General features: G+C 46.0%; 1 protein-coding gene across 7 annotated transcripts in view; it reads left to right on the top strand.

The window, feature by feature from the left end:
• Positions 1–21,262, top strand: part of Egf (epidermal growth factor) — an 82,931-nt gene extending 61,669 nt beyond the window's left edge. For 4 of the 7 annotated variants that reach the window (XM_010641515.3, XM_010641517.3, XM_010641510.3 and 1 more), the window contains 4 exons: positions 723–890; positions 2,692–2,809; positions 5,676–5,781; positions 7,923–8,657. In XM_010641515.3, coding sequence (XP_010639817.1) covers positions 723–890; positions 2,692–2,809; positions 5,676–5,781; positions 7,923–8,125 — 595 coding nt within the window. In that variant the 3' untranslated portion in view covers positions 8,126–8,657. Of the gene's footprint in view, positions 1–722; positions 891–2,691; positions 2,810–5,675; positions 5,782–7,842; positions 8,658–10,960; positions 10,998–21,062 lie in introns of those variants that run through there. The other 3 variants (XM_010641512.2, XM_010641514.3, XM_010641513.2) reach the window with 3 other exon arrangements.
• Positions 21,263–21,542: the final 280 nt, after the last annotated feature.

Here is a 21,542-nt window from a genome sequence, read left to right as displayed (position 1 = left end):
AGCATGGGTGGGTGACATTGGGTCCAGAGCCACAGAAGGGACTCATAACGGATGTGTTTCGAACTGATGCTCTCGTAAATACTGGGGTGCAGTTGTTTAGCAGGAGTCCCATTCACTCCTGGAAATGAGCATTCCCAGCAGATGGCAGCATTGTTTAAAGCACTTTGAAGGTTGAACTGTGGATGGGTCATCGCTAATTCTGGCAGCAGTCTGAAATTGGACAGTAACTCGTTTGTTACTGAGGGTCACATTTTTCTCCCATATTGTTTTTCCCCCTTGAAGAAAACAGGCAAATTCTCATGCATCGCTGTCGGCAAGTCTTCTCCAGGGCCAGTGGAGATTTAGAAAGGGGAGGGTGTCCCATCCGCGGCCCGGCTGTGCTTCCTGTTCAGCCACCTGAGTTCTCCTTTCACTGCCAGTGTGCAGCGGAGGACTCTGCCTTCGGGTTCTTCTTTGCTTCGATCTGTGCTTGTCACAGTCTGGCCCAACATTTATTCCCAGCACTCTCGCTTAGGGCTGAACTATTTGTGTTGGCTCTAAGAGGGGCTCCCAGGACTTTGGCTCAGGTGAAACTGAGCCTCGATCCGCGTGCTGCAGTGCCCTCCAGAGGTGGCGTGCAGGTGCCCTGCCCAAGCAGGCGGACAGCCAGGGTGGAAGTCCAGGCTGCGGGACACCCAGCATCGGGCCAGGATTCCTCATGACTTCTGTCTGTGTCGTCACAGCTGTGTCCTTGGCTACGTCGGGGAGCGCTGCCAGCACCGAGACCTGCGATGGTGGGAGCTGCGCCACGCCGGCCATAGGCAGCAGCGGGACATCACGGTGGTGGCCGTTTGTGTGGTGGCGCTGGTCGTGCTACTGCTGCTGGGGCTGTGGGGGGCACGCTGCTACAGGTGACCCTCCACCCATCCGTGTGTTCGGCTCTTGTCTCAGCCTGCCCCAGCCAGGGGAGGGTTTAGCTGGCTCCTTGGGCTGAACTTCATCTCTTCACTTGCTACACTGAAAGATGGAGCAACAGCTTTTCTAAAAGACCAGGATGTCCATGCTCCAGGCGTCAAAGTCTGTTCCGGCTTGGTTCCCACGCCTGCAGGGTGCGGCTGTCACAGCACAGCGATTTTCTACCCCACATTCTCTGGGCAGTCGCAGGCTCGTCCCCCAGCCTCGGAGCCACAAATTTTCACAGCTTCGGTTGAGTTCATTGTCCACAAAACATCACCTTTTGGTAAAGAAAATTGCTGCCTTCCCTAACTGGGAAGGAAGTCTGCAGTCCTTCGGTTTTGTGTCTTCAGTAATTTAACGTTAACAGTTTAAAACTCTGGGTCAGTAACACACGCGTGATTTTTAAGAACTAACGCTCTGCCTACGGGCACTGCAGCACTCACCTTCCGTTTCCTTAAAGGGTAGGACGATCAGTGCCCCATCAGTACTGCAAAACATTCTGTGTGCTGTCATGGCCCATGCTGTACTGCATCTGAGAGTCACAGAATTCAGGGGCTGAAGGTGACTTTCTGGACTTGGCTCAAAGCATCATTTTATGGCTGAGAACCTGAGACGCCCTCCCTCATAGGTCCAGGTTCTCTGGCATTATGTGGTGCACCCTCTGCCACCTGTAGATAAAACTCAGCCTCACTCACCCACACTGCAGAGGCCCTCCCGGACCAGCAGTCTCATGTTCTAGAAGATTCCATATGTCAGGCAAGCTGCTCTTGCCCAAGGGCCTGACGCATCCTAGTGCAGTGGTTGAGAGCAGGAGCTCTAGAATCTGATTGTACATTTTCAGCTCATGGTGTGATTAAAAAATACGGTGACTGTTTAAAGTTTAAAAACGTATTACACTGGACAACATATTACCATGGATGCCCCTCAAAATACTCCTCTCTGTCCCTGGTTCAAACACACTTATCCCATAGTTCTTGCCACTTTTCTGCAGCAGTTCTGGGAGTTCTCTTTCCTGAGTGTCTTTATTGTGCTGTGGTAGCTGCCTCAGTGTACTGAATTGATTCAAAATGTTGACCTTTTGTGGTCATTTTGACTTTGGGAAGAGCCAGAAGTCCCACAGTGCCAGAACTGGTGACTGAGGTGGGTGAGGACACAGCATCGTGTTTTTACAAGCCTGCCTGTCCCTTGGCTGGCATTCACTCTTCAACAATTCATAATTCAACAATTTGGGGATGTGAGGGTGATCTGGCTGCGACATCTGTCGCCCCACTGATCGCCAGGGTTGTTCTGGCTGACCTGGCTGGCTCGGCGGTGTCCCCTTCCTCCCTTGCCGCTCCATGTGCGTCCCTCCTGAAGCTGTGCACTCGGCAAAGAGTGTGACCACCCCCATAGAGGAGGACCGCCTCATTCGGGGGGTACGAGGAGCTGTGCGCCTCTGCTGGAACCGCCAAACAAGCTCCCGTGACTCAGCAGTTTTGATTGCACCTCGTAAAGACACTCACGAAAGAGCACTGCCGGAGCTGCTTTAAAAAGTGGCAGGAACAGTGGGATGCGTGTGTTTGAGGGGAGTGGGACGACTGTCAGGGCTCGTGGCAGTGTCTTTTTCAGTTCAACATTCACCACATTTGTGTCTAACTGCATGTGTACTGTGCTCCTGATGGGTTTATGCTAAGATAGTCGTCCCCGACCATCCGTGGGTGAGCTGAGTGCTTTGTTTTATTCTGAGATGGTCTCAGATCTCGGCTTTAATCTCAGGATGAAGAAGCTGGCACTGAAAAACGCGAAGAATCCATATGAGGAGTCGCACGGAGACGTGAGCAGTACGCGACCAGCCAACGGCGAGGCTGGGGTGTCTGCCGGCCCCCAACCTTGGGTAATGTGACCGAAGTACAGGGAGCTAGGAACGGGCTTGACATGAATCCTGGTTCTTTTTTTGGTCATTCTTCACAGAGTCCAGAGTGACTGGAATTGGTCACAGCTCCCAGCCGGGGTACTGACTCTGTTAGCCACAGCACACGAGCAGGAGGTCCTGGGTGGCACATGGGGGAGCTGTGTCCTCCATTAGGGAGTCTGTTGGGTTAAAATGGCACCACAGTTAGTGGCGCCGAAATGTAGGCAGCTATTTTCCATCATGCACCTGTGTCCTGTAACTCAGGTGTTTTTAAATGTGTTGTATGATGTTTTTCCCTATTTTTAAATGATTCTTTTCAGATGGGTATCTTAAAAACTCCAAATTATGCTTCTGGTTTTCTTACTTTTTCTTTTCCCACACATAGTTTATGTCCATAAACTTTAGTAACAACATGGCTGCCAGATTTTTTTTTTCTTTTTTGATACCGGGGATCGAACTCAGGACCTTGTGCTTGTGAGGTGGGTGTGGTGCCACTGAGCTAAATCCCTGGCATATGGTTGCCAGATTTAACAAAAATACAGAAAGTTTAATTCATCTTATAATTGAAGCCCAGGTTTTAACCCAGAGTCAGATTGACTGGCTATCCTGTGTATGATCCACCAGACCTAAGTGCTTTCCAGTGGGCATAGTAGGACTGAAATTCAAGATTCTTCATGGGTCACCCAGGGCAGTGACCAGTGTGCCAAGCACTAGAGTGCAGCCGGGGACAGCATGGGCTCTCTGGACGCTGTTAGTGCTCTTGGCTGGTCCATGTGTGCTGTTGGCGTCACTCACGGTGGATGGCATGGGTGGCAGGCCCTGTGAGGACTGAAGCCTTGGGAAGTGCTGTTAGGAAAAGGTCTCGGCGGCCAGGGCAGTGTGTGAAACTCCACGCACTGTTTCCAGCTCCTCCTCACCTCCCTTCCCAGACTGGCTCTCCTGAGTGCAGGTGTTCACCTGTCCTGACAGGTGAGTGCCGCAGGCATTCAGGTGTGAGCATGTGGATGGACATGAAGTAGAAACGTGAGTCCCAGCCACACCTCTCAGTTCTGCGTGGCCTCAGCATCCTCTTGGTACAAGGGCGCAGCATGGAAAGGCTCTAAGCACCGTTAGCCTGTGCATTCTCCAAGTGTGCGACTCTGGGAGGACCGAGCTACCCAGTGTGCTCAGGTCTCTGAAGCCTCGTGGCTAGATTTTAAATCCCCACGTTGCACTTGACAGCCTGCGAGGTATTTCACGTGGGTTTTGGATTCCAAGTTTAACCCATCTCCTTTAAATAATGGGGAGGAAGGAAACACAATCTGTGTGTCATTAAAAAACACCAAAGGCACTGGCCGCTGTCTTGAGCAGCCTGCTGGCCAGCAGCTGTGTCAGGAAGCCCGGCTGCTGGGCCGCGTCCACCCGGCCATGGTAACTGTCCCCTCGCCAGCTGCTGCTGCAGATCCTGGGGCAGTGGGGGAGGGCTGACCACCCAGACTGGGAGAAAAGCAGCAGAAACAACTCTGGTTCCATCAGCTGCCCAGAGCTCTGCAGCCCATGTGTTTCGGGCAGAGCAGAGTTCATTTGAGCTGGAAAGGATGGGCCTGCGCCCCCGGCCAGCAGGACCTGTACTGACTGCAATGTGTGTACGCAGGGAGGCTGTCAGTGAGGAGAGACTGGTGACTGGTGACTGGGAGAGGAGAAGACGAGCACGCGTGTTCCCGAGAGTCGCCTTCCCACTCCCACGCAGCTGTCCCTCTGCCTAGTTATCCCCGCATGCATCTCCCCTTCCTGTGCCTGTCTCAGTGGGAAGCGTGGGCAGAGAGGCTTTTTCCTTCCTAACTGCTTTTCCACACATTGTTACCGAGCACTGGGCCCTGTTGGGAGCCAGTGGAGCGCGGTCTCTCCTGGCTGGGGGCAGCCCTGCTTGGGTTACTGATCGACCAGGGAGGGCTCCGTCCTGGAACACGCGGCACCTCTGTTCTTGCCTTTTATTGCTGGCCTGTTTTAATACCTAACCTGGCCTGAGGTGGGCCAGCGACTGCCCAGCCTGCACCACGAGCGCCATGGCAGCCTTGGACAGCGGTGCAAACCGTGACCAAGGCAATCATTTTGTTGACTGAAGAGAGGTGTTTTCTGGGCCTCCCTTGTAGAATTTTGGTTCTGATGCTGTTTATCCACAAGAAAATATTTCATGGGCCCTATCGAATAGTACTCACACCATCAGTTATTAGTATTTACTTTTGACCTCACATTACTCAGAAGTTGATAGTACATTTAAATGAACTATACATACACTCTGTGTGTGTGTGTGTGTGTGTGTGTGTGTGTGTGTGTAAAGTTGCAGCAGATACATATGCTGCTACAGCCAGGCCAACGGGCAGTGCTCAGAATATTCAGTGGGTTCTTGCACAGCTTATAGCAAAATGGCAGCACCCAGGGCTCTATGGCCCCAGGGTTAGGAGTCTAGAATTAGAATAGATTCTGCAGTAAAAAATATTGGTAATAGCCAGGACTGGTGATCCATGCTTGTAAGCCCAGCACTCTGGGAGGCAGGAGGATAGCACGTTCAAGCCCAGCCTGGGCAACTTAGCATCTTGGTGACACCCATCGCAAAGTGAAAAATGCAGAAGGGGTTTGGGTATGTGGCTCACTGCAAAGTCCCTGAGTTCGACCCCCAGTACTTCCCCCCACATTTCCTAACTGCTTTAGTAGAAAGTAACTTAAGATTTCTAATTGAAAATGGAATCTTTCATTAGGCTTTTTCCCAACTTTCATCATCTGTGGGATGAACACAGACCATGGTTAATGCTTACTGAAATGACTTGTGAATTATAACAATACCTCCTCTCCCTTCTCTTTTCTGCAGTTTGTGGTCCTAAAGGAAGAGCAAAACTTCAGGACTGTGAGTCACTCTACACCTGGCAAGAGTGGTCAGATGGCAGATGTTGGCCAGTTTTCTTGTCTGGAGCTTGGTAAGTGGTTATTTTTATCTGGATCCTGAGTGTTTTCCAGTGAGAAATTTCATCTCACCACAAAAACAAAACTGTATAAGCTTGTGGGCAGCTGGGCTGTACTGAAATGCCACAGAGCATTGGAGAGACAGATTTGAGCTGCATTTCTATATATATAAGGACCCCATGTGTAAAGTCATTTTCCTGATGCTGGGACAAAATACAGGACACCCACAACTTAGACGAAGGGAGGTGTATTTTGGCTCATGGTTTCAGAGAATTTAGTCCATGGTGGGCCGATACCAAGGCAAAAATGGCAGAGTGGAAGAAAGCTGTTCACCCCACAGCAGCCAGAAAGCAGAGTTGAAAGAAGGGAGGAGCCCAGGGACAAGAATGCACCCTTCCAGGTCATGGCCCCACGACGACCCACCTCCTCCCACTGGGCCTCAACCCTAACTACACAGCTCCAACCTCATCAGTGGACTAACCCAGCAAAGTCTTGTATGGAATCCCATGATCTCACCACCTTCCAAAAACCCTACAGACTTCGGGGGACATTTCTGATCTAAATCCTAACACCATGTTCACTCAGAACTTTAGTAATACAGCAAGCAGTCTGCTAGATCATTTTGAGCAAGTACACACTGGCAACTTCTTTTTGATTAGGAGGAGTAAGTCTTTCTTGGGGCTGGGATTTACATAGATACAGTTCTGTACATGGAGTTTATAAGTGGCTCTGAGAAAGCGTGTCCCTGTTCTAGTGGGAAGTGTTCCTGTGGATATAGGTTGATCTGGGGGTTGTCCTGGGGATTTCAGAGTTTCATGCCTTACAGGGGCTGGGCCTCAGCCAGATCCCAGGCTGTCTGTGAAGTCCAGCCAGGCCACCACCACCAAAGAAACATAAAATCAACCCAGGTTCTCGGGCTGCTTGGGAACTCAGTCTTTCTCAGGTAGAAATAGAGTTAAATATCCTTTGATAGAAGACTTTCCAGGAGTTGTATTACAGTAAATCTCTTGGGCTTGGGCCTCTGGCATGACTGTTCTTTTTTACAGCCTGGAGGGGGTTTTGGAACAAGCTTTGTGTCATAATCCTTTGGAAAGGCGTAGAGAATCTGTAAGCCAATAAAAACAGTTCCTCTGCTAACAAAAGAAACCATTAAAATAACAGCTTATCTCTTGCCTGAATAAATAAATAATTTAGTATTTTTCAGAAGTTGCTCGGGTTTTTGGTATTACTGGTGGCACTACTAGAAAGTCACAAGATACCTTATAGTTACTTTTCCTTGAGCAGCTAAAAGCATATTCTTTTTTCTTAATAAAGGTACTTTTAATAGAGATACGTATAACTTCCAGCCCATCAATAGAACAGTGATTTGACGGGAACGTGTTTACACTCAGAAAAAAACTAGGACTTATTATTGTTAGCCTGCCTCTCCGGGATAGATTAAAATGTCCACTTTTTTGAGACAAGGTCTTACTATGTGGTCCAGGCTGCCCTTGAACTTGGGCTCCTCCTCCCTCAGTCCCCCGAGGGCTGGGACTCCTGGAGTGTACCACTGTGCCCGGCTTGAATGTCTGCTTTTTTGTTCACTCTATTATAATTTGATCCATTTTCTGGGGGCCACTCCGTTGAGTCCCTGTAACCAGTGGTACTTCTCGGATCACATCTGGCTGTCTTCTAAATGCTGTGAACTCCAAAACATTGGTCCAGGAGGTAGAGCGAAAAGGAGGCTGAGGTCAGCCTCAGCTCTGAGCCCGTCCCTTCTCTGCTCCTGGAAAACCTTGGAAACAGTTGTAGCAGAAGATCCACAAAGCCATCTCTGTCGACCTTTGCCCATGTCAGCTGGCACGAAGGGCAGAGGACCATGCTGGGAGAAAGGAGTACCAGTGCGTTTAAAGCCAGAGCTGCTCCCAGATCGTCTGTGATCCAGGTGGGGACATCAGAAGTGCACAGAGCACTCCAGAGCAAGGTCGGGTCACAGAGTTCTTGGAATCATCTCAGCCAACCAAGACTATCTCAGTTTTTAAAAACTCGGTTCAGAATAGCTTAGGAAACAGTTCCTTTTGTGTCTCTTCTTTTAGGCTTGTGCTGTGGACACCATCATCAGTCTCTTTGCGGGACTTAGTGATGAGTGTGACTACTGGAAATTCTGTTTCTGTAGGGTCAGCTCAGTTGACTTGGTGCAGACAGGAGCCTCACATATATGAAATGGGCACGGAGCAAGGCTGCTGGGTCCCACTGTCCAGCAGTAAGGGACCTGGTCCCCAGGTCACGGAGCGAAGCTTTCCTCTCCCCTCCTATGTGGCAAAGCCGCTCGCTGTGGGGGTTCAGGAGCCCGGACCTCTCCAGTCAGCTGACCCATGATGCCAGCCAAGAGCCCAGCTCCACCTCACCAGCTCTGTGACACCTGGAATTAGAAGGAAGGCCAAGAACAAGCTGCAGTGGACAGTGTCTTTTCTCTCAAAACTAGAAGAATGCTGCAGATTCTGGATCTGCAGTCTCTAAGGGTGATCACCCATGCAGTGGCCGGAGAGGGACACATAGCTGTGCTTCATTTCTTCTTTCGAGCACCCCCACTGCAGAACCTCCAATGAGCGCAGAGGCAGCACGAGGCGGCTGTGCTCTGCACGCTGCTTGTTGTACAGGGAGATTTGGGCTTTTTTGGGTTTTTTTTGCTGCAGCCTCAGAAGAATCTGGGGTTAAAGCAAGCATTCACACTGGTTTGGCCAATGATAGAGTAATTTCTTCCATCTGAATCAAGAGAACTTTTAGCTCAGTCTCAAAAACTGGTTGGAATATTACAGTTGTTGCTGAAACACCTTGTAGCCATTTGATTTTTCACTGCGGTCATTCATGCTCATAATTTTTTGAAAGAGTTGTGATAAATTGATAAACAGTATGGTAACCTAGAGCCCGATTTCTTCAAAATTAGATTACTTTTTTGTGTATTTTAAAATCCTCAAATGAAAACATTTAATTTTAAAAATATTTCCCTAAACCTCGTATTTCTTAGTCATTATTGCCCCTTCTCTCTCAGCATTCACAGGGAATGTGGTAAATTCTCCTTTGTGTGTTTGCACAGAAGTTTCACGTATGTTTAAATATGAGATTGTAAATAAATCGCCTGATTTATTTTCCTTATGGATAACAATGTTTCACCTAATTATTTAAATAAAGTCAGTATAAATGCCAACATTTTATTGCACACTTGGACAGTCCAAGGGGGTGTTAGAGCTAAACCAACATGACTTGCCACGCTTGTCCTGCGTGTTAGTTACTTTCCTCTCCTTGCTGAGACAGAATGCCCAACACCAAAAGTTGGCATGGAGGGTGTTTATGTGGCTCACAGTTCACAGAGGCTCAGTCCATAGAAAGCTGGCTGCAAGGAGGGGATGGCAAACAGGCCTGGCAGAGAAGGATCGACACGGCCTGCACAAGGCAGCAGAGGTAACAAGCATTCCCAGCATCTTTCTGCCCCTTTTATCTCATCGAGACTACCCGGATGAGGGCGGGGCCAAGCCGATCACTCATGGGTAGTGGTTTAATAACCACAGGCCCTGAACCCCAGCATCACACATTCCAGATTCAGCCTCCTCTGAGAAAGAGTCCCACCTCCTCTGCACGAGGCTTTGGCAACATCTAGACACAAACCATAACATACTGTTACTTTTTTAAAAAAATTGAAAAGTATAACTTTGTAAAAGGAAATTTCACATAATATTCTAAGTAAATATTTTCCTTGCAGCCAGAATATTGTTACTACAGATAACCAACCCACCTGATACAGAGTTTGAGTCATTTGGGGCTTGGGGTGGTTCGGTTTAGGTATGAACTAGACCCTTTGCTTATCCTTCTCTTTCATTTCTCCTCAACTCCTGGGGCTTTGGTTATACTAGAAATCCAAGTGGAAAAGAACTGAAGCACAGGTTTTCAAGTGGGTACATGATAGAAATTTTGGTAAAGGTGTGGTGATAGCTTAGATGACTTTAGGTTTGTGGTTATTAGGTAATTAATTCATTCCATGGGACACCTTTCTTTCAGCTAATTTTGATTGTTTTGGTAGTTTTATTTTAATTTGCAGTTGATATCCAGAAGATCAGAAGACCCATCTTTTTTTTCTGATGAGTGAACCGACCTCAGAAAAAACAGTAGTGATATTTTCCCCTAATTTCTCTTTCCTTGAGTGTGAAATTCTCTTTCCTCCAAGAGTGAGCATTTTTCAAGCCTTAAGGGTTTGTGTTACATTTTGGTATTTCAGTGTCTCTTTTAGGTTTTTAGTGATAACCAAATAAATGAAACCACAGTAACAAAACATATTGTTATCTTTGAAGCTGAGAAGCCATTTCCTTTGAGCTTTTTAGTGACCAATACCCTAGACTGAGGCCATTTTAAGTCCTCGGCCAGACTTCCTTGACAGCTCTCTGGGCAGATTAGAGACAAAACTCACTTTGTGTTCTTTACTCAATACATCACCTGAAGAGATGTCTTCCTTCTTTGCATCTTCAAATCTCCATCAGAGATGTTCTCCTTTATTTAAATATTTAAATTTATGGGCCGAGTGTGGTGGCACATGCCTGTAATCCCAGCACTTGGCAGGGTGAGGTAGGAGGGATTGCTGTGAGTTTGAGACTAGCCTGGTCTACATGTGAGTTCCAGGTCAGTCTCAACTATGTAGTGAGACCCTTTCTCAAAAAAACAAAACAAAACAAACAAACAAAAAAAACCAATCTAAGTTTTAAAAGAGCATTTTCATATAAGATGTCTTATTTACATTTTTCCAGACTAAATATTTTATTTCCTAACTCTCATTGTCTTATTATATACAATGCTTGATTGAATTCTGCTTGAATAAATGCCACTTACTCCGTATGAAATGAGCTTTTGGCCCTCTCTTGGACACATCAGGAATCTTACTAAACTGAATTATTTTAATCCACATGGTTTCAGTTCTACCTATTAGCTTTGATTTCTGACTAATTCCCTTTTCATGTGAATAAATTATTATTGTATGGTAGTTGATAGTGGTGCCACATAATAAATCCTTAAACATATGCCATCCGAAGAAAATAAGCAAACTGGGTGAAAACTATTCACTCTAAGTAGCTGTGACAGGCACAGTTCTGTGTTTTCCTGTGCTTCTTTTACTTTGTTCTTCTGGTGAAGTCCTGAGGTGAGAGACCCTTCTCTGCATTTTTTCAGCATGAGCTCTTCAGTCCCAGGCAGCTGGAAGCAGGGCTCTGTCCTGGGAACTCAGCAGGATTTCCGTAACTACCAGCCAGGGAAACACCACACGGTACATTGTACTATGCCAAGTAGGTAGACTGTGATTGTTTTTCCGGAAGTTCATCCTGTAGATATTTAAAATATTTAAGGGTAAAAATAAAGAAATTACACTCTCATTATTTTCAGATGCTATGGGTGCCTACTGAAAATGCAAAATAGTTATAAATTATAAGAAGTAACACAAAATAATTATATCAGTAATACTGACTAGAAAATGTAGTGGAAATGTATCAGTTATAATAGTAATATAAATGTGAAGTAACCAGGAATAAACGTATCATGTGTCCAAGTCCATTACAGAAAAAATTTAAAACGAAAAGACATTTTAGGTCACCTAAAAGAAGATATACCATGTTCATGAATAGGAAATCTCAATACTATAACGTCGTCAATTTTTCCCAGAGATACAAATTTAATATTTTAATAAAGATCCTACTTTTTAATTTTAAAACTTGGCAGAAAAAATGTGTTGTATAAGTCTACATTTATCAGAAAATCTCTGCTAACAATAATTAGAAATATTTGATAAATACAAACAAAATCTGCTTGAAGAGATCAGATAGCTACGAAGGCACTGACGACTTGAGGGGCTAAGTTCTCGGTGAGAAAGAATTGAGACTGCAGAGGTGAATCTGTATCACTTTTCTCCTTAAGCATTTGCTAATCTGTAAACAACAGGTGAAAAGGACGCGCAGAGAATTGCACTAATAGGGAAGAGAAGCTGTATAAAGCTTTTGACATCCTGCATGGCCAGGAGACAACATTTAGAATTTATTTCCTGCAGAAGACGAGTAACCTTGCAAATTTAGCCAAGCTTTCACATAAGATCTTTGAAGAGCTACACCCTAAGCAAGCTGTATGGAGATGGTCTTGTCCTCACAATGAGACATAGATGCAATTAACACATTCCAAAATAGGATTAAGTTGATCTGGCTCTAATTTAATTTTGCTGCCAGCAAAAGTGAATCCCTTCTGGAGGAATATAATATCATTCAGAATCTCTGATTATTTCTCCAAAGCTTATTTTGTTTTGTTTTGTTTGCTTTAAGAGACAGAGTCTTTCTGGGTAGTTCAGGCTGGTCTTGAACTCACTGTGTGGTCCAGGCTGGCCTCAAACTTGAGGAAAACCTCCTGCCTCAGCCTCCCAAGTGCTGGGATTATAGGCATGCACCACCACACCTGGCTTTCTCCAAAGTTTTACACACAACATCTGGCATTCCATTAAAAATTACCAGGCAATGCAGGGGAAGAAAACAATTAGCCAAAAGAATAAGAGAAATAAATTTAAAGCAGGTCAGAAAAGCAGGCCTGTTGGAGAGCCATTTACCCAATTTATGAGACATAGGTTTCTAAATAATTTAGATGTGCATATTGAGGAATACACACTAAAGAGTGAGAAAAATAATTTTAGAGCCAGGCATGGTGGCACACACCTATAATCCCAGCACTCGGGGGGCTAAGGCAGGACAGTCGCTGTGAGTTTGAGACCAGCCTGGGCTACATAGTGAGTTCCAGGTCAATCTCAACTATATAGTAAGACCGTGTCTCAAAAAACAAACAAACAAACAAACAAAAGAAACAACAACAACAAAAGAATTTCAGCACTCTCTCTTGAGCAACTTAGTGATTTATTGAGACTCTATCTCAAAAATAAAAAGGGCTAGGGTGTGTAGCTTAGTGCAAAGGCCTTGGGTTTACTCACTAGTAGCACACATTTTAAAATTTAAGACTTTAAAAATAACTGCAAAATACAATAATTAAAACTAAGAATTTAGATAATTGGCAACATCACACTAAACACTGCTGAAGAAAAAATTACTAGAAAATAGATCATTAGAAAACATCTATATTGAGGCATAAAGACAAAATGGATTGGAAATACAGAAAAAACATCATTATGTGACAAATCTAATATATATTTTAATTGCTTCTAACGTGTTTTTAATTCTAAAAGGAAAAACAAAAGAATGGGGGTAAAGGCAGTATTTGAAGAGATAATGTGTAAGAATACTAAAAATAAAAATTGACAAGTTTTAAGAACTGCTTTAAAACCAAACAATAAATATGGGTAAAAGAAGAAAAATACTAAGGCAGTTAGAAATAAGCAATATTACTTTCAAATGTACAACAATAAGAAATTACTGATTGATTGATATGAATCTAGAGAAAACTAGAAATAATATGTTTAAGATATTGAAAGAACAAGAATTCTACATTTAACAAAAATATTCAAAAGTGAAAGTGAAACAAAGACACTAATAATAAAAACCTAAAAACAGTGAAGCATCTGCACAAATACAGATACTGAATGGAATTTTTCTGCAGGTACAAGTAAAAATGATCCTGACCAGAATCATTAAAGTATAGCAAAAGATGAAAAACAACTGAAAGAGCCAATATGTAGGCAAATACAAGTGAATATGAACAACTGAAAGTTACTTGTGAAGAATTAAATAGGAGGACTTGATTTATCTGATTTCAGAAATTATTATAAAGCAATAGTAACTACAAAGTGTGGCATTATTGCAGGACAGACAGATGAATAAAATTTAAAAGACCCATATGGAGAATCTCGAAAGGGGATTGAGGAATATAATTCCATGGAACAAGTGCATTATTAAGAAATACAGCTGAGAGGATTGGTTATCTATTCTGCTTTGTTTTGTTTCGGTACTGGGAATTGAACTCAGGACCTTACACTTGCCAGGAAGGTGCAGTGCCACTGAGCTACCTCCCTGGCTCTGGTTATCTATTCAGTAAAGAAGGAAACAGATTCTTCATGTAGTACATAAATACAAATTTAAATTTAGATTTAGGAGGTAAAACTGTAAACCTCTGCGAAGAATTTGAGTGCATTTTAATAACTTTGGGGTAAGGAAGAAAATGAAAATATCAATAAATTATCATTAAAAGCCAGGAACTTTTGCACCTAAAAATATGCCACAATGAAGATAAAACTATAAGATTTTTTTCAAAAGAAACAATACAATAGAAAAATGAGTAGAAGAAGAAACATAAATACCAAATTATCAGTCATCTTTTTCATGGTAGATATAAATGAATAATGAATATACACAAGTCATCAGGACAACACCAAATGAGGCCACAAGGAGATGCCACTTCACACCCAGCCAATGGCAAAAATTTTAAAGTTAGCTATGTCCAGGTTTCAGTAAGAACAAGGACTGTCTATGCTCTTCCCCTCTGCTGGTGGGGTACTAATTGACACACTTTGGTATTACCTGGTTCAGCCGAACATGTTCGGATTTTACACCCTAGGCTTTCTAATCTGAGATAGACATCCTAGAAAAATTCTCATGCCTGGTTAACTCAATGTGTAAAGAAGAAAGTTCCTAATATCCAGAACTGGGAACCACACACATATTTATTAATGGTGACTTGAATAATAAATGTGGAGGCCTATTTTAATGTGGAATACTGCATGGTAATTAAAGTAAGTTAAGCCTACACACATGAAAATGGGTTAAACTGGAAAAGTGTTTAATCTGGTTTAAAACAGGAAAAAAAAGGCAACTTTTATATTTCTTATGTAAGGTTTATAAAAGCAAATATATTGCTGATGGTGCAGATGTAGGTGGTAAAATGATAATGCCAAGCAAGGGAGTCACTGGCAAACCGACTGGGTAGTCTTTATCTTTGGCACCGGACGAGGCTTTCAGGACCAGTGCCCCATGGCTTCTCAGGACTGGCAGTGTTCGTACTTGGGGGTGTTAGAGCTGCCTCTCTGCCGACTACTCATACATTATTTTCACTTTGCTGTGTGCTATGTGTGAGAAGAAGAGCAAAAAGAACACAATAGGTCCAGACATGCAAAGAGCAACCAGCAAGCCTCACTATATTTCCCACTCTGCCAAAAATATTCCAAAGTATCATATATGAAGTCACTACATTTCTTCCATATCACAAGTTGAATTAGAATGATCAAATGGATCTACACTGGGTTTTTAACGAGTCCCCACCAAAAACTATTGTATCGGTATTTCTCACAGTCTCATAGAGGCCAAAGGAAGGAAGAGAGAGATGGCAGAGTGGTGAGCAGCAGAGCTCCAGGACTTGGTGTCCTGACACTGGGATACAGCAGACTGAGGAGGAGAAGGAGGGAAGTGGGTTCCTGGGGCCCAGGAAGCATCTGAATGGAGAATTGAAGTCCACAGGGAGGGCTGAGAGAGAGAGAGAGACGTCAATGGAAAAGACGGACAAGGCGGGTGGGGCTTTGTTCCAGAGTCCGGACTCATGGTGTGGAAGGGGCAGGTCAAACCTGCAGACACGGGGTGACTACTGGTAACCCCCGAGGCCTCCGTGGGGAAGCACACCAGTGGAACGGAGCAGTGGACAGAGCGGACTGCAGCAGCTGGTGAGTTATCAGGGTTCAGATGTCACCCAGGAGAGGGCGATTGGCCGGTAGCCATCTTGGAGAGGGACCGGCTGAGCTCAGAACTCGGAACAGCTGTACACCGGCTCCATCTAGTGACTCTGTATTTCGGTGAGGGTGCCGAGTCCAAGTCAAGAATCAGACTTCAAGCTGCAGGAGGCGCACAGACCATGGCAGACTCGACAAACCCGGGTCCCAGCCTCATAGCCAGAGACCAGCCTGAACTTCGGTGGAAGTAAAGGTGCAGGCTGGCTGGGATTACCCAGCACCCACCTTACATCAGTGCTGGGATTAAACAACAGGGACCTGGACCTGTCTGCCTATGCCTTCTACCAGTGACAGCAGAGACAAGCCTTGAATTGGACATCTTTTTCTTTTTCTTTTTTTCCTCTTTTTTGGTTTCTGTTCTTGTTCTCTTTTATTTTGATTCTTCTTATTTTTACAAGTGAGTGTGACCACAGTTTCTACTTTCTTTGTTGTTCTGTTCTTGTTTTTATTTTTTTCTTTCCCTCCTGTCTTCTTCACCAGTTTCCCAAAGTTTGTGTGATCTCCCTTTGTCCTTTGGCCGTGCTTCTAATGTCTTCTTCTATTTCTCTATTTCCCCCCTAATCCATTCTAAATCTTCTCCCCTTAAGGTAAAGTCACCACATCGAGGGCTTATGTATTGCATACCATTACCTAGTTCTACTTTGCTATATAATCACAGATCTAGTTCAGACGGTTAAAGGTGGCAAATTAATAATCACCTCAGAAGGAAAGGCCAGGGCATCTGTAGGTCTCACCAAATTAGAAAGCCAACTACAAGAACCACTAAGCCATTCAAAAAATCCATCTTTACAGTTCTTCTCTAGAGTCACTCCTAGTGCCCCAATCAGATTTGTCAGATTTAATGCAAGATATATATGTATGTAAAGATTTACAAGATTGGCTTAGCCAGGCATGGTGGCTCATACTTTTGAAACCAGCATGCTCTGGAGGCTGAGGCAGGAGGATTACCACAGGTTTGAGGCCAGCCTGAGCTACATAGTTCAAATCCAGTTGGAACTACATAGTGAGGCCCTGTCTCAAACAGACAAACAGATTGGCTTGGATTGGCTGCCCACACTGTTAGTTGTGGAAAGGTGCAAAAGGGCTGTGTGCACTGGAGATACGAAGGATCCAGTTGAAGGCCCGGAGCTCACTTTTGCATCCCCTGGGAGTCGATATCAGGAGACTGAGTGTCCGTGATGGAAGCCGGGAGATGATGCCCGTGTTGAGGGTGAAGACTGGAGCTGCTCCAGAAAAACAGAAATTAACCTTCCTTCTTTATCCCTTCTATTTCATGCAGGCAGGAAGCTCGCTGGTTGCTGTCAGACACATCTAGGCTGGGTCTCCTTTTTTTCTTTGCCTTTTCCTTGCTTTCCTTCCTTACTTCCTTCATCTCAGTACATGGCTCAGGCTGACTGGCCTTCAACTCACTACAAAGCCCAGGTTGGCCCAAGGTGATCCTCCTGCCTCATCCTCCTGAGTGCTGGATTATAGGTATAGGCCCCAGGGTGGGTCTTGTGTCTTCAGTAATTCCCCACAGGCACAAGTAAAACTACACTTCATCTCCACCCTAGGAGGATTGAGGGAAAGGAAGAAGTCAGGCTCACTTTTCACTTCTGCTTCTTTGGAGCAGCTCCAGTCTTCGCCTTTACCGATGGCATTGTTTCCTGGCTTCCGCTGGAGACTCTCCCAGCCTTCCATCCTCCTGCTACCGCCCCACCTGCTGCCTCAGGTCTGTGCTCAGAAGCAGAGAGAGATGGGCCTTCAGGTTCTGAGGAGGAGCTGCAGGAGGACCTGCTGGGCCTCTTCAATGGGGTCCCTAGTCTAGCACCCCTCTTCCCACCTCCATGACCTGTCCAGAAGAAGTAAAAGGATGCCTCACTTGAAAATTCAGAATCAGAGATGGAGCAGGAGAGTCCCTAGGGGTTGTGACAGCCCTGGGGGAAACCCCAGCCTCTCACTTCAGTCCTGTGGGCCTGAGTGGGGGAGGGAGTGATCACCGGGGGCTAAGAAGGATGAGGAAGGGGCTTTCCAGGCGCATGGATGTAGCCCGCAAGACATTAGGCTCCCACCTCCAAGAGGTGGAGGGAGGATCCTGTGCCTGTGGGAAAGGGCAGCAGGTACCATCGTGACTGCTAGGCCCTGTGCCTCTGGCCCACATAGGTGTTGTGGAGAAGCCCTGTGGCCTCAAGAGGAAGACTAAGGGTGTTCTCGGTGCTGCCTGAGCACCATGAGGCCTTCACCAGGCTGCTCGAGGACCCTGACATCAGAGGATTCCTGGCCTGGGACGTAAACCCAAAGGGCTCTGACAGGAGCCTCCTGGCCATGGTCATCGCCTACTTCAGCCAGGCCAGCCTCTTCCCCTGGTAGCACTGGAGGACCCACTCCTTCATGGCGCTCTGCCTGGCCTACAGCACGGTGGAGGACAGCCAGGAGCCTGAACTACACAGCTGCTCTTCCTCTGCGCTCAACAAGATTCCCCAGTTCATCTGCTGCATGGACTGGAACCTCAGGCTGACCTGAGCAGAGTGTGAGGAGATCCAGGCTTACCACCCAGGGTCGCACCCTCATCCTGGGACCCTGGGGCCCCGAGGATGTCGGCCTCACGAAGAACAGCGGCCGGGGGAGCGACGGAGCAGAATCACCTGGGGAGGCTGAGGCGGGACTCGTCCCCCTCTGGGACCAAGTTCCCCATGACTTAGAAGGTGGACGTCTGCTATTTCCGTAGATTACGTTCCCCATAGTCTTCAGGGCAGCTGGAGATGCCCTGTAGAGTTCAGGAGGGAATTACTAAAGTATACCAAACGGTCTGTAGGCACCTCAGATGCTCCTGTACTACACAGTATAAGCCGTATTGGTTTATTGTGAACTTTGCTCAGAGAACTATTGCTATGTATATCTGAAGTAATAGTGAGCTGTTAGGCGTATTTGTATCCGTCTTCTTGTAGTGTGTTGATAGATGTACATAGACACTTTGTCCTTAGAGAGGTTTTTATCTTATGTGCTACAGTTACACATGCCTTATGCTCACAGCCAGGCGGTAATCCCCTCAAACTCTTGTAAATATATATTCTGAATGGCTTCACTCACGAATCTGACGTCTGTCAGAGCGGTGGGAGGTAACAGAAACATGTGCTCCTCATGTTTTACAAAGGACGGGGCCGTGCGGCTCTTGGGGCTGGACAATGAAGACGAGCTCTCTTCTCAGAAAAAAAAAAGAAAAAGGCCACACAAATAAGTTATCCCTGTGCTCTGCTGAGCAGTTCATGGGCTCCCAAGCAGAATGATTCACATTCCTTGCATTCACTGGTTTGGGGCTGCGTCTGCTGCACACAGTCCACAGAGCAATGAGGCACAAGACACTTGTGGGCAGGGACTTCCCCACAGTTCAGCCAGCCCCAGGGCGGGCGGGAGGGCGGTGAGGGCTTGGGAAGTACAAGAAAAAGAAGAGCAAGCTCTAAGGAAAGAAGGGCTGTATAAGCCCAAGGGGTAAAATAGAATACATTAAAAATCAGCACTTGGAATTGTGTAAGAACTTACTTTGATGGGGATGATAAAACTGGTTTTCATAATTATGATGAAAAGGAGCACTCACATTTTGCTGGTCTGATTTTCTGTCATCTGTATTTTTACCTCTTCATTAATTTAAGCAGACCTTTGGCATTGGGGCGGGTGTTCCCCATAACTTTCAGTTTTCAAGGCTGCTTTTTCAAACCCTTATGGGATCTCTTCAGTTTGCTAAATTATGAAGCAAGCAGATTCACAGAGCAGTGCATATGTTTGTGCTGAGATGGAAATTATACTGAAGCTGTCTGTACTTCCTGTATTCGTGGCCAAAGAGGGATGACTTTGAGGAATTTAAAAAGAAAACCAAGATCCCAGGTGGTAGGAAGCAGAAACTTGCACAATCTGTCTTCGAGGTTCCCAGCCTTGAAGAACATTTTACTATGGTATAAACCTCAGACCGACTTTGTTCACTTTTAATTCCAAAATCTTAGATTTCTTTCCATTTTTCTTGGGCTCCAAGCAACCTTTTATTCCATAGAATTGTTACCATCTTCTTGTTCAAATATTTGTAAAATCATCAAAGTTTTCGGAGCATAAGGCAATGGGAGAATCTGGACTTCATTACTCACTGGTGTCCAGAAGAGAGTGGAGACTTTGCCAAGCTGGCCCAGGCTCTAAGGTCTCAGGCAGCCACTCTGAGGGCCACCTCGTGAAGCTGGCTGGTTCCTCTCCCTCATTTCTGAAGAGGGTCCTTTGACTTCAGCTCGCTTGCCCTTGCAGGCACAGGGAGCTTGGTCCTTCCAAAGGCAGCTGAGGTGCCCTGGAGTTGTGCGGAAATTCTTTCTTACACTGGGCTACATAGCCATCCCCTGGGCCAGCTCTGGCCATTTCTTCAAATATTTCAGATAGCACCCCCTTATTTCAAAGCCTGTTTCCAGAGAGCCTTCTTCCAAAGTCCCGACGCTCTCCCTGCCTCTGCTGCCCGTTCTTCCTTGCCCTTCAGACACTGCAGCAAAGGGGTCATGGCGTCCAGTTCCAAGGTGGCAGCATCCTCTGAAAAGTGAGGAGTTCACCGAACCCCAGACTCCAGATATGGTCCAAATCTTTGGAACTTTTTTATTTAAACAGTTTATTTCCTCTTTTACACTGAACTTTCCAGGCTTTTTAAAGTTTGATAGAAATTACATGATGCACAAAGGTCATCATAAAGATCAGCCCCAAACCCACTGGAGCTCGCGGCCCTGAGGAGTGATAGGAACGTAAACATGGGCCCTCACCGGAGCTGGGTCTGCTTCCTCAGCACCTCGTCCTGGGGCTTCTTGTCTCTGAGGGGCTGCCCTGCCCTCCCTCTTCTCAAAGCAAAGTGGTCTTTCCACGAATTTCATGTTTTCCTGTGACTTTGGCTCACCAGGGCTCCAGTCTGCCCCGAACTTTCTGTAACCTTTCATTTTTCTTCCCAGTATCTCAGACTTTAATGTCCACAGAATCATGGGGCAGGGATGATCTTATTAGAATTAAAATAACGGTTCAGTGTATTGAGCACGGGGAATCAAGATTTTTAACAATTCCTAGCTGTGCTGCTGGTGTATGGATCACCTTTGAGTAGTAAATGAATCAGGGGCATCTGATCCAGTTTCCAACTTTCCAATTTCCCGTTTCTGGGAAAGGGAGCTTTATTCCCTCGGCTTAGTCTTTGGCTTTGCTCACCCTGGATCCAGGTTGACCCCGGTGGTTGGCCACTGGCAGGGCACACGTGTGCTTGACATGAACATGGCCGTCGGGCTTGGTCCTTCTGGTGAGTGCTGGGGTAGACTGGATAGCTCAGGATGCTAACACAGGCCTACAGTGGGGCTCACTAAAAACCCCAATCAATCAGCTTTACATAAATGCTGGAAACCGAAATGTGTGCATCTTGCACTAGTGCTATCTTTGAGGTGGGAAAGATGGCCATTTCCCAACATGACTGGCATGGTTGTGCTTTCCTCTAACCCCCGTCCACACTGTGAAGTTAACCGAGTGTTTGTGTGAGCCTTGTGCCTGTCACAATATTTCAGAAGAGAGAACCAAATATGAATTATCCTCTTAAAACAGGTCTTTGTGTTTTGAATTCGGCTGTCTCGTGGCAGCGAAACTTTGAAAGAAAGGAAAGCCTTGCTCTCAGCACCCCGCAGAAGAAATACTTCATCCTGGGTCCTTTATCTGTGCCAGCTCCGGACTTGGCTCACAGCGGCCTGCACCGAGGTGGGATCTGCGCTCAGAATGGTCGCAGGGCCTTCTGCACAGGCCTCTAGGTGAGCTCAGGGTCCTTCCTCTGGTGTGTGACTGTCATTTCCAAGTTGTGCCTCTGACATTTACGGGGACACGCAGAAGTCCAGACAGAACACACTGCACATACCAGGCAGGATGCCAATGTCCTTGGTGCGCTGAGAACGTGGGGAGCAACGGCAGCGTCGTGCTTTTGCTCCCGGGTCTCTTTTCCTGTTCTCTTTTCCTGCTTCCAGCTGACTCCAAGGCTTTGCGGATGGTTTCTAGGGATGGGAGTGTTTGCAGCAGGGTGTAGTGAGGGGCTCC

This window comes from Fukomys damarensis, unplaced genomic scaffold (assembly GCF_012274545.1).
Source record: "Fukomys damarensis isolate Sample0158 unplaced genomic scaffold, DMR_v1.0_HiC HiC_scaffold_25, whole genome shotgun sequence".
In the NCBI taxonomy this organism is placed as follows: Eukaryota; Metazoa; Chordata; class Mammalia; order Rodentia; family Bathyergidae; genus Fukomys; species Fukomys damarensis.
Note: the sequence above shows the minus strand (reverse complement) of the source record. Positions and strands in the feature narration are given on the sequence as shown.